Source organism: Equus asinus, chromosome 12 (genome assembly GCF_041296235.1).
Source record: "Equus asinus isolate D_3611 breed Donkey chromosome 12, EquAss-T2T_v2, whole genome shotgun sequence".
NCBI lineage: Eukaryota > Metazoa > Chordata > Mammalia > Perissodactyla > Equidae > Equus > Equus asinus.
Window position 1 is genome coordinate 25,874,565 of NC_091801.1, and position 13,418 is coordinate 25,887,982.

General features: G+C 45.2%; 1 protein-coding gene across 10 annotated transcripts in view; it reads right to left on the bottom strand.

The window, feature by feature from the left end:
- Positions 1–8,318: 8,318 nt before the first annotated feature.
- Positions 8,319–13,418, bottom strand: part of FAM110B (family with sequence similarity 110 member B) — a 142,852-nt gene continuing 137,752 nt past the window's right edge. For all 10 annotated transcript variants that reach the window (XM_044780179.2, XM_044780176.2, XM_044780175.2 and 7 more), the window contains one exon: positions 8,319–10,122. In XM_044780179.2, the coding sequence (XP_044636114.1) occupies positions 8,690–9,802 (1,113 nt within the window). In that variant the 5' untranslated portion in view covers positions 9,803–10,122 and the 3' untranslated portion in view covers positions 8,319–8,689. The remainder of the gene's footprint in view (positions 10,123–13,418) is intronic.

The window sequence follows — 13,418 nt, forward strand, 5'->3', positions numbered from 1 at the left end:
GATCAGATGAGGAATTGGGTTTGGATTGATCCATTCCTTCCTAAGACACATATTCACCAACGCTGTGCCAGGCACTGAACTAGGTAAAGGGGGTAAAAGGCTGCCCAAGATAGACAATAAGTTAGTTAATAAGAGAATTTCAGGTTGTAGTAAGAACCAGGAAGGACATAAGCAAAGGATAGAGATTAACACAAGGAATCTACAGAAAGTGACAGGAAGGGCCGTCTGAGGAGATGACAACTGAAGCGAATTCTAAGATTATGAGTCAGCAACATGAAGATGGACTGTGAAGGGGAAATGATCTATTAAGGAAGGGCAGCGTGATCCTGGACCGTCGGGGGCGGGGTGAGAAGAGCTGGTACGTTCTACAAACGCAGACTGAGAGTGGAAAGGACAGGGAGCCCCAGGGATCAGGGGGCATGGTAGGCAGGAGACACGCAAGGTCTTATGGCCTGAGGTACCACATTTTTTATTTTGTTATAAATGCAGTGAAAAACCGCTGAAAGGTTTTAAGCAGCGGAATGACATTACGTGATATTCGTTTTTCAAAGATCTCTTTTGGTTGCTTGATGGGAATACATTGAGGGACGTGAGAACAGAGTGGGGCACACACTCAGAGGCTTTGGCAGTAGTCCAGGTGAAAGGTCACGGAGGCCAGTGCAGGCTGGGCACCGGAAATGGACAGAGGTTGCTGCATGATTCCAATCTGCTGAGTCTGCTTATCACAGCTGGCAGGTAGTCTTGTATGTGTTTTTCATTTCACAAAATAAGACTTCAAAAGGCTAGTGCTTGTAATTATGATTCTAAAATGCATCAAAGTTCTTTTCTTTTTTTTTCCTTAGGGTTGGCACCTGTGCTAACATCTGTTGCCAATCTTTTTTTTTTTTCCTTCTTCTCCCTAAAGCACCCCAGTACATAGTTGTATATTCTAGTTGTGGGTGCCTCTGGTTGTGCTATGTGGCACGCCGCCTCCGCATGGCTTGAGGAGCGGTGCCATGTCTGCACCCGGGATCTGAACCGGCCAAACCCGGGGCCACTGAAGCGGAGCACGCAAACTTAACCACTCGGCAACGGGGCCAGCCCCCAAAATTATTTTCAAATATCTGGCAATTTTGTTTTCTAGTTAGTAATATTGAAAGCTAATTAACTATCTGAACGTAGAAGACGCTGGAATTGTAACACGCCTAAGAATCATTTGGAGGGCATTTATTAAAAATGCAGCTTCCTGGGCCCACTCCCACCAATTCTGACTCAGGGGGCCTGGAGTGGAGCTGGGGAATTTGCTTTGTATTGAGAACCTCAAGGAATTCAAATACAGTGTTTGGGGTACACTTTGGGAAACAATGCGTTAAAGCTGGCTCTTTGATCTTGCCTCTTGCTGGAATAACATGGTGGTCTCTATTGGTTATTTTTCAACTGAGGCAATAGCCAAGTTTTGTCTTGCAGTAAAAAATCATCCCCAAACTCCCAGTGATTTTACGAGGATAAAGTTCACCCCTGGGGCCTACATATCCATTATGGGGTGAGGGCGGAGGGCTCTGTTCCACATTGTCCTCATTGAGGATCCCAACGGCAGCTCCACCCTCTGGAACTTTGCTGGCTGCCGTGTTTGGGAGATGAGGAGATGGAGCATAAGGGCTTGGCTCTTCTGTGCCTCCTCCCAACTGTAACATGCGTCACTTCCATTCATGGTTCATTGGCCACACGTAAGGCCATGGGGTGTGAAAATGCAATCCTCTTGTGAGCCCAGAAGGAGACGGAAATGGATATCTGAACCAGTGGCAATGTCTGCCCCAGAGGATACAGGAGGGAGAGGAATCAGGCCTAGGAAAATGGTTCCTAAGCTCTTGAGGAATACTGGGCATCTATGGACAGTGGAGTTACGAAAATAATGTTAAAATAGTAGGAATTACTTCCAAAATTGCTAAAAACTGCCTTAGAGAAATTTCCTAATCTTTAGTATCTTATACCTGCTACAGTTAATTGGAAAACAGTTGCTGTATATTAATGGAAAATCTCCTAATTAAGTTTCTTTAAATATCTGAAAGATAGTTTTGAGACAGGAACAGTGCATAGGAATAATAGAGTGTATATTAATCAGGTTGCTCCTATGTTGAGTGATGGAATTGTTCGTGGTACATAGTCCCACTATTCTGACCCTGGTACTTAGTGAGGGTGACAGAGCACCAGTCTCCTCTGTTCTAGCCCCATCTGCCAGCTGCTCGACAGCCCTGGCTGAGTCCCACCATCCCATTTCTCTGCATCTGTTTTCTCCTCTGTAAAATAAGATGAAGAGGGACAGTTGATCACTAATGTCCTTCTCAGAAGAACCAGAAGTTTCAGTCCTGATGTGATCAAAGGATGAATAGTTTTGAGTCACTCACTGGATGGAAGAATCACAAACTAGCACGTGCAACAGTGTTTTAAGCTTCTCAGAAGTGTTCTGCAGCACAAATTATTGCAAAGGAACAAAAATGGCTCGTATCATACTAGATGCTAAAAATTCATTGTGGAATGAATCTTAAGATGTGCCTTATTAACCTGGGTTTTCATTTCACTTTTTCCACTTATTGGATGTGTGACTTTGAGAAGTTGCTTCATCCTCAGATCCTTAATCAGCAAAATGGATCCTTATTTACTTCGAAGGTTCTTGTGAGAATAAAATGAGACAATGTGACAAAAGGCTTAGCACTGCATCTAAGACATACTGATAGTTGTTTCATGAATATGGAATGACTGAAATGCCAAAGTAGTGAAAGACTGTATCACTATTCCTATTATCCTCGTAGCTTTGTACATTGGTGCTTACCTGGACACATTCAATTCTGTCAGGTTCTGAAACCTTTCATTCAGATTCCTTTCGTTCAGAGAAGAATCCTTTTATAGATTTCATTTCTTTCGCCAACCAAAATTCTTGGGCAGCTGGTGCATAAAATGTTACTCAGTGAAGTATTCGGCCCCCATCACAGGCCTCGCCTGCCACCCCACTTGGCACAACGATATGAACCCAGGCTTCTCTGAATTTTCATAACCTCACACCTCATCCTAATGCTCCCAAAACAGCGCTCAGTGCTGTCACAAAGCCATGAGGCCAAGGGAACACACACATCAGATGGCTTTGCCCCCATTTCATACATGAGGGAATGGCAATGAAGACAAACTTTTAGGTAGATGGGTCTCAGTCATTGGAGGAAGGGGCTCCAAAAGACTGCTGAGGCCCATCTCCCTTGGGCTTTTCCTTTTGCTGTGTTTCTGCCAAAGCAAGGGGGTGTGAACTGAACACACGAGAGAAATCCTCCATGAAGGTGACTTGTTCAGAGCAGAACATGCAGCCACCAAGCCTGTGGTCCTTCCTAGCCTAGCTCTTCGATGGCACTGCAGAAGCTGATAGAACTCCCAGTCATCTTACAGGGCTAAGTGGACAACGCGGGTTTGACATTTTCAAAATCGTGGTGAGATCGGTCACCTTTTCTAAGAATCTACTCAGCTCCTCTGGAGCACACTTAGCCTTTTCTGTTCCTTCCCCAATACATCTTCTGGTTAGAATGCACCATGCCCATCCTCAAGGCTGGGAGAACGAGGGACGCTGATTCACCAAATCGTCCAAATGTGTTTTCTGATTATTGAACTGTGGGTGGACACTTTTCTCTATTGTTTACCCTTCTAAAGTCCTTGATCAAAAAAGACAGGATGTGGCTTCAGAACACAGTACACTCAAAACTGAAAGAACGTGATTCTAACAGCCTTGTCTCTTTGAACTCAGTGGGCTGTATGTTACTCATAATGGAACAGCTGAGGTCTTTTTCTAAATGTTATTGTTACCATTTAGGTAAGAGCGAAATTGTTGAAATTCTGTCTGTGGCATGTTATTATACACAGGTGGCAGATAAAATTATCAAGACGAATTTAAGGGCACTTTGGTTTTTAAGTATAACCCACTCAGTCTGCCTCTCATTGTCTTGAGCTGGGTTGCAGGGAGAGCAAAGCTGGAACCGAAGGGTTGAGTTCAACTTCCAATCTGCCACTTCCCGTGGGATCTTGGTTAAGGGGCTTAATCTCCATGGAATTCAGGATCTTAACCTCTAAAATGGGGCAATAACTACCACCTTGGGTAAACTGTGATAACACTTGTACTGTGACTAGCACAGGACTTAAATGTGATGGGTTAAAAAAATCCAGGCAACATTTATGAAGCATTTGCTATATACTCTGGGCTGCTGTGTTGTGCACTGCCCAACTCTGGGGCCATCGTTCACATCATCATCATTGGAGATTTGTTAATTTATTAGGACAGGGTTTTTTCCTGGCCGGAAATATAATGTTTTGAGGAAAGCATACCATTTAAAAACTCACACACAGTCACTATTTAGGCCAGCAAAGGCTGGGCCCGTGGTCATGACAAAAATTACCAGTTAATGGGAAAAGGCAACATAAAAACTCAAAAAAGTCTCCCTGGTTGATAGTTGTGTTGAGTCTTAAAAGAGCAAAAGTCTGTGAGGTCGAGGAGGAGGAGACAGCATTCCTCACAGAATGAAGAGTACTGAACATCAGCAGTAGTGGTGATCCTAAACACAGTCGGCTCTCCCTACCTGTGGGTTCCGCGTCTGCAGATTCAGGATGGAAAGGCCTACAATGGTTGTGTCTGTACTGAATGTGCACAGACTTTTTTCTTGTCACTATTCCCTAAACAATACAGTATAACAACCATTTACATAGCATTTACATGGTATTAGGTATTGTCAGTCATCTAGAGATGATTTGAAGTATACGGAGGATGTGTGTAGATTATATGCAACTACTATGCCATTTTCTTTTTTTGAGGAAGATTAGCCCTGAGCTAACTACTGCCAATCCTCCTCTTTTTTGCTGAGGAAGACTGGCCCTGAGCTAATATCCATGCCTGTCTTCCTCTACTTTTACGTGGGACGCCGACCACAGCATTGCCAAGTGGTGCCATGTCCACACCCAGGATCGAAACCGGCGAACCCTGGGCTGCCGAGAAGCAGAAGGTACGAACTTAACCACTATGCCACCGGGCCGGCCCCACTATGCCATTTTATATAAGGGATTTGAGCATGGGCGGATTTTGGTATCCATGGGGTTCCTGGAACCAATTTCCCACAGATAGAGGGAGATTGTATGTCCATAAATTCCCTGATATTCTTTCCTTTAAAAGACAGGGCCTAACTCTCCTCTCCATGAGGGTGGGCTCTATTTAGTGACATGCTTCTGATGAATTGAATGTGTGGATGTCTGACTTAGGATACTGGACCATAAAATGTGTTATGCAGCAATGGATCACTAATGCAGTGGTGAAAAGTTCCCAAGGGAAACCTCCCGTTGGTTGGAGCCTGGAGGCCTAGTCTGGGTGGCTGAAATGGACACAGAAGATGGGGTCTGAGAGGTAAATGCCCAACATCCTCTCTTAAGCAGTTAGGATTTTTCCTATCGGCAGCATATTCAAGCTGAAGGATGTTTTTAGACAGAAAAGTGACATGATCAGTCGATTATAATTTCTTTGGCATGAAATGGGGTGGGAAGAGATTGGCTGGGGAGGGTTGTGGGGGGGACTTCCAGTTAGGAAGCTCTAGGAACAATGGTCCAGGTAAGATAAGATGAGAACCCAAGTAAGGCAATGGCAGAGGGAGTGGAAATGAGAGAAGTGTCTTACCATTTGCTGGTTTTCAGAGAGAAACCACCAATTTCCAGGGTCATCTAGTGCAAGTGTGCCTCACTCTGCATTGTGTGGGTGAAAAAAAGTGTGAACTATATGACAACCCTGTGTTTATACCAACATTATCATCATACACACATACACACGAGACACTTACTTCCATGAGCTAAGAGAATGAGCATTTTGCAAAAAGGACAAAAATGTCTCACTCTTAGGATTTAATATTAAGCATTTGAAATAGTCCTTTTTAGAAACACTAATTTCAAGAAGAAAAAGAAAATAATGAACTCCTATCTTCCGTAGGAACCAAAAACCTCACGTTTGTCCATTGTACAAATAAGGCCACAGAAGATTAGATTGAATTACAGTGGGGTGATTTATAGCTCTGATGAAATACAGATTAAATGTGGTTTTGAAATGCTGGAAGAGTCAAACAGAATCTATGACTAAAGCAGCATAAACAGTGATATTAAATTAGCTAAGAAATGTTCATCTCCCAAAAAAACTGGTTTCCTTAGGAAAATAACATCTATTTTTGGTATTTCAATAGTCCCAGAAAGAGATGGATATATCAATGCTAAGCTATGAATATTTTAAATGGTCACATTTCTACCCCAATGTGAGAGAGGAAAATGTGTGTATATACATATATACATTTAAACTTATTTTCATTCTATCATCTTGAATGCATTGTACCATCACCACTCATAGCTGCATTTCAAAATGCTTCTTCTGGGAAGCAGAGTTTTAGTTGAACTGGAAATTAATCAGAGAACCAGAAAGAACTCAAAACCAGTAGAGAGAGTCAAGAAACCAAATTTGATTTTCAGAAAAAAAATGTTTATGAAAACTAATAGTTGGGAATCATATCATTTCTGTTTCTGAAAACAATTTTAAATAATGCTTTCTTTTACATTTACATATTATTTGGAACTTTTGAGGAAATGTTAATCTTCAAATAACGTGATGCAGTGAGTACTCAGTGAATACTCAATGTCCTACACGTCCACTAAGAGGAATGATATTTCTCTTAAAATAAATGTGCAATCTCAGTTGCTCGAGGCAGAGACTGCGCCGGGGATGGCGGCAGTCCCGTGCCTACGTGAGGCTTGAACGAGAGGGCCTCCCAACAAATGACCCACAGAAAGAGAGATGAATCACTGAGTGGACAAATGTATGAACACGTGCCCTGTGAATGATGCTGGGCTTGTACAAATGAGAACAAGGCTATAAATTTCAAAGGTGTGTCTCCACTGAAAGAACTCATAAATATTTACAACTGAAGAGTCTTGGGGAAGGTGTGAAGAATTCTGATGTTTAAGAAAAGATAAAAATAACAGGAGTGTGAACTAAGTAAAGCTGCAGCAGCATATTTTAGGAACCTTGATGAAACCATTTTAGCAAAAGCACACTGCGATAGCTACAATTAAGAACAGTGCTGTTCAGAATAATTGGGATATGGTGAAAATAACAAGAAATCATGTCTCTTCAAGACTATCGAAAATCTGCTTCTGGCTCACAGTTCAAACTTAACCTTCGTGGAGGGAATGAAGGAAAGCACAAAGAGAAACCACCACCACGAGTGCCTGCACCAGAGCGATTTATTAGTGTAACTTTTTCTTGTTTTTCCTTAAAGATTTCATAACAACCGAAGTATGTACAAAGTCTTACAGCATTTACACCATAAAAAGTTTCCTATCAGCTGATGAAGTCTAAGGTAGTGCTGCTGAGAACTCGAGAGCACGACTACAAGAGCAATGAAGCAGACCACTGCAGGTTCCCGCTCTGGGACCACACCACAACCGGCCGTCGGCTGGCAGCGGACTGCACCACCTGGAAGACAGGCTACCGGGGAGCGGGAACAAGGTGATACGCAGCACTAGGAGCTGCAGGGTGGACAAGCTACATAGTGTCGGGTTTCTACAGTTTCCTAGAGCTGCAACGAAGGTCCACAGCCTGAGAGTAACGTATGCAAGACACCGCCACCACACTGCTCAGACAGGGCTCAGCTCCCAAAGGGATCCACTTTGAAGAGGAGGCTCTCTGCGGATATGGCTGCTATTTCCGTTTGTGTTCATGTCTTCGCATAGCCCAACAAGCCCAAACCCCACTCCGCTCTCCCAAAAAAAACAACAACAACAAAGGGAGGGAAGAGAATCAGCATGGAATTAGTTCTTGATCAAAAAACAAACTTTTTTTAAAAAAAGACATTCAGTATCAACTTTAGGGTGATCATTCCTGTCAAAAGATTAATATAGAAATTTCTCAATCAACCCAAACCAGAACATCAATAAAAGCCCCAAACACCCAACCTCCCAGATGTAATCACCTCCATTGTATCTGATTGTCTTTCCTTAGGGTCAGTATTACATAGAACCACCAACATTTATACACCGAATAGGACACAAAACGTAGCTTTGTTGCCCCAACCGTGACTTTAGTAAGCAGCAGGGCAGGAGAATTTCAATATGTAAATGACTAACATCCAGGCTCACCACTTTCTTCCTCAGAAACCCAGCCTGATTCTTCTACCCTAGGTCAGTCACTACATCTGTTTGGTAGCAGATCCCATGTATTTTCCCATTGTTTCCATCTCACATATAGGCAAATTAGCTTTTTATTTGAAAAAGATTCTACTCTCAACTTAAAAGCCAGTTGATAAAACTTTTAATTAAGACACAATAGCGTGGGATATAAAAACACAAGAACCACATAAATATTGAAGAAGTTGTATACTGTATCGTGTAAACAGTTTTGCTTAAGATTGAAGCCCTAATTAGATTCTGGCCTGAAACTTTTGGCAGATGACTGAGTCAAGCCAGGCTCGGCAGCGATGGTTGACGCGGAAGCCAGGTCAGTCCCCATGTTGACAGGCATGCAACTTTAAAACATTGCACAACAAGCAACACAAAGAGAGTGGAGAAGCTCACAACACTTCAAGGAGACCTCACAACCTTCACAACTGCGGATGCACAAACAGAGACCCACCCCTCCCTCCTCCGCACGCACTTTCTCTTACACGTGGGAGACCTTCTGTGACTCTCTAGCTTGTTTGATGCTATATAACCACTTGATGATCCTAGCATTTCTTTCGATCGCAGAAATGCCATATGGCACCCGGTCATTGGCACTGTCATCATTTCTAAGGTCACTGTTACTGTCCTGAGACTGTTCACAGTCTGAGCTGATCATGCTTGCGCTGCGGAAGTTGAGGGATATTATGTCAGAATTAGCCCTTGCAAAGTTTTCCATTCCGAGGTTTTCCAGCTCTTCGGGGTCCAGTCCGCAGTAGTTGAAGAACCTCTCCACGTCTGCGTCCACCCGGAAATATCTGTCACTCAAGTCTGACTTAGACCGCTGGAGGGAGGGTCTTCGGCTGACTCCACAAGCGGGTTCCACAGGGTCGGCTTCGGGAGACTTCATGGTGGCGATGGCGGCGACCTTGGGTTTGGGTGGCAGGGGAGGGGCGGAGCTACTGCAGGGGATCGCTTTTAAGGGCTTAACACTGGTCACTTTGCGGATGTCCGAGGAGCTGTGGGAGACGTGGAGGAAGGACTCGGCCGACTGGTCCAGCAGCCTCCTGCCCACGTGGGAGCTGCTTTCCTGCGGGCTGCCGCGGCCCTGCGTCGGGTAAACCTTCAGGGACTCAGCGAAGGAGTGCCGGTGCAGGTCGGTGGCGTCCGGCCTGTGGGGCGGCCAGTTTCGGGAGCTGTGCTTGTGCCCGGAGCCCGAGCTGGAGCCTTCGGAGCTGTTGATGATGTTTTTCAGGATCTCGAGCTTCAGATTCTCCCTCTGCACACCGCTCTCGGTCTTGGCGCTGCTGCCGAACACTTTGAGCGTGGGGCTGCCCAGGGCGCGCTTGGTGGCGGGGCACACCGGGGGCTTGGCCAGCACGGCCGGCTTCACAGGCTCCTGCTTGGCGTTGATGACCTCCTGACTCTTGACATACTTCGCCTTATCCGCTTCCAGCCTCTCCACGGCGCTGAGTCTTTTCGGGTTGGGCTCGGCCTGCCTGCGAAAGTAGTCGGGTCCTTTGTTGAGGATGCGCAGGGGGACCGCCGAGGTGAAGGTGCCGGCGGGGCTGACCGGCTTCACCATGCTACCTGTCTGTAGGGTCTCCGTGGGCATGGTGGGTGGTCTCTCCCCGGCAGCCGTGTTGGATTCTCTTCTGGGCGCCTCCGGATGCGCTGAATAGACACATGTACATGAAGCACAAAGGGCAGCAGACGGATCCTGGAATCTGAGTGTCAGCAGCAGCAGCAGCAGCGCCTCATCTCACAGCTCATTAACCGCCACTGTGGCTTTAATTTACTTTCCCCCTTACAGGCAGCCCCTGCACAAAAAGGCCACAAGCCACAAGTTCCTTTAATCTGCTTCGCTGCCTCCTTTCTTCTCCCCGAAGGATGTGGGAGTCTCCTCCAGGTCTTTGTGTTCAACTGCAGGCAGAGCTGAAACACAAAACAACCAACCGCGGGTTAGGATGGGCGAGTGACATCACGGCTGTAGCAACAGAGAAACCCCGCGGCGCCCCCGCCTCCGCCTGCCGACCGCAGCCCGAGGGCGCCCGGCCGTTCCAGGAGGCGATTCCCGGTTCAGAGGACGAGGAGCGCCCGGACCCGCGCCGAGCCTGCGCCCCAGCGCCCCAGCGCGCGGCAGTCAGATGCCGGCGTCCGGGAGGAAGAAAGGGGCTGAGATTTCCCACGCGTGAACTCTTCCAGCTGTCTCCCCATTGGTGAGAACCGTCTCCTGATCATGCCCGGTTGGCATTACTTATAGCAAAACCCAGGAAATACTAGATGATGTAGAAAGGCGGGTTTTGCAAAGCCCGGTTCCCAGTTCATTAAAGGCTGCCGGGTTTCGAAGAACCCCTCATCTGCTTTAGGCTATTAGAGGGATGAGTTATGTCTCTTTTGCAATGAAGCAAAACTTCTGACTTCTTACTACCAATCTCTCAATAACACTGGAAACAAGCACTTTTTGAACTCTTCAAAAACGGAGAACAGCAAGAAATGGGACTGGCAGTAGAAATGAAAAAAGTTTTCAAAAGTCAAATGTTTGTTATCTTATTTTTGCCAACCAAGATATTTGAAACCACTTTCTCCTGAAAACCAAGACTGTTTGAAGTTCAGCCCATTAAATTCAAGCTTCTTTAATTTAAAAATCTAGAAATACTTCTATATTAACCATATGGGTAGATAATTTGATTATAAATGCTCCATCATTTCTTATACTTAGTAAGAAGAAATCAAAAATTTGTTTGTGGTATGTATTTTCCCCAATCCTCTAGGTACTGAGAACAAAATCTTAAAATGTCAATCATACCTAAATATGTTACTTTGTAGAAAACTTGTGTAATAGTTAAGCCTTCATGGGACTTAGTCACGGGCATTCTGAATAACTTGACTAGCACCACCCCCCAACCAAAACCACTCTAAAGAAACACTTATCAATACTCCTAATATAAATCTACAAGGAGTCTGCCTACTTAATACACAATATAACGTAGCATTTCTCTCTGCAGCCGTGGGAACAACTCCTCTCTGCCTGTTACTGCTGGCAGAGAACATTTACTAACACATCAGCATTCTAAAGCAACTGGTTAAAGACCTTTTCAGCATCTTGGGTTATAATTAGGAATATTAAGAGAGTACTGTATTTAACTAACATGTCAAATAACTAATTTACAAAATAAATAAAGTGATATTACCATAAAATCATGTGCTCTCATGGTCAGAAAATCAAGTATCTATTAATAACAAGCTTGGAAAGGAACTGATATTTCTCCTTATCATCTCTAAAACTCAATCTCTAAATACAACCCATTCCATGTTTTGTTAGAGACAATTTTGGTAATCTGCAAAAGGATTTGTTCTAATAAAAATATTTTCCTATGCAGCATTTGAGAAGCCCCAAGGCAATTCCCACATACGATTTCCTGTAATTGTGTGGTTCTATCATGATATTTCAACTTAGTTTAATAAACCACCTCCTCTCCTGAAGATTGAGATTGTTTCTTTGAACATATTTTGAATGAAATGCCAGAAGGGGAGTGGCGATTCCCCCTGGAGCCTCGAAATATGCTCATCCACTCTGGGTCCACCTCACGGGAAGATGAATGGACCCTGCTTGGGTCAACACACCGTCTCACCCTCCTCCACCTAGGGGGCTCAAGCCAGAGCAGGCTGCAGAGCCTGGGCTGGGAGGCAACCTCAGTGGATCACACCCAGGGCGCTTAAGAGGGGGCTGCCCCCAGGACAGGCCATGTTTCTCCCATGTGTGTGTAACGTCTCCACTGATTACCTCTGGAGCTTCCAAATGCATCCACGGAGGGACAGAGTGAAGGACAGGACTGAGATCTGCACTCATCAGCTTTGTGTCTAATGACCAAAGCAAATCTCCAGCAAGGGGGGAGATGGCCCACGGGCTGAAAGGAGCCAGAGCTTGTACCTCTGCTCCCGCGGCCCTGTCTCCTCATCTATGACGTGAGGTGCTTGGACGAGAGTCCCACTATCGCTTCTCCCCCTAAAATCACGTGATTCTGAGGAGCTAAGAATGAACGAATTATTTCCAATTTCAAAATGGCACATGGGAATATTGGCCTGTGACGGAACTTCCCTATGGTTCCTGCATTTGCTGTTTCAGGAAAAGGCTTCTTGAATGATGAGTTGTGGTTATCATATAATGTCCACTGGCGCTCATGCTGGCCTGCACACCTGTCTAATTCCATCACATCAGGACCAGAAGCCCCAAATCTCCATCAGTACTGCCCCGACTTTCCAGCATGCCCGTCTGTCTGTCAGGGCGGGCAGGTGCTGCTGGGAACACTAAATAAAAACCATTACTCTCAACTCACAAGCCTGAGGAATGCCAGTCTGTTTTCTAGGAAGCATTTCTCAGAAAGTTCACTGTCCTCCTTTCACACTTTCGTTCTCCATGGAAGAGGCATGGAAATGGGCAAACAGAGGCAGACACCCTCAAGATGGCTCCTCTAAGCGCTCCACACCATACAAGCCTAGAAGCAATTACTAGACACAAAACCAGTGGGAAAGGATTCTGTTAGAAAAATAGTAACAAGTGGCAACTAGTTTACATTTCATTTCCTTTTCATTCTACCCCTCCCTCTTTCCTCTGTTATTCCCAATTTCCCTAATAATTACCAACACACTGATGATGTTTAGAAATGACCATAGTCAGAGTTTAAAAGTTTTAATTTGAACTCTTTGAGGACGAAAGAAAAAAATAGAAAAGCTTCTTACTAGAAGAACTGAAACAACGGAAAAAGCCGTACAAACTAGCTGGGTGCTACAGGATGATAAGGCATAGTCTAAGTTTTCTACCTGTTTTAGGCAACAAACTGAACCTATTTCACAAACAATGAAGGTGGCTTAGGCAGCTCCTTCTCCTAATACTTATGTGGTCCTTAGCTTCTGTTCTTTTACTTTTCGATGTATAGACAGTGTCGGCTCGGACAGAGCAGCACAGTCTCAGAGTCGTGTAGTGTAGGTTTCGTTATGTCGACCAGGCACATTCCAGACCACTCCAATGGCAAATGACGCACCAGGACACGTGGAGCCACATCTCGATGTCATAAACGTGATCACCATGGACTGTGCTCAGGGAGCGCTGTGGCACGTGACCCTCCGCTGACGGCAGCCCTGCTGCAGGCCCCTGACACCCGCTCAGCCACCTCGAGTGTGGCCGGGCCGTGATGGGAGCAGGCCAGGAGGGCCTTCTAACTCCTCTC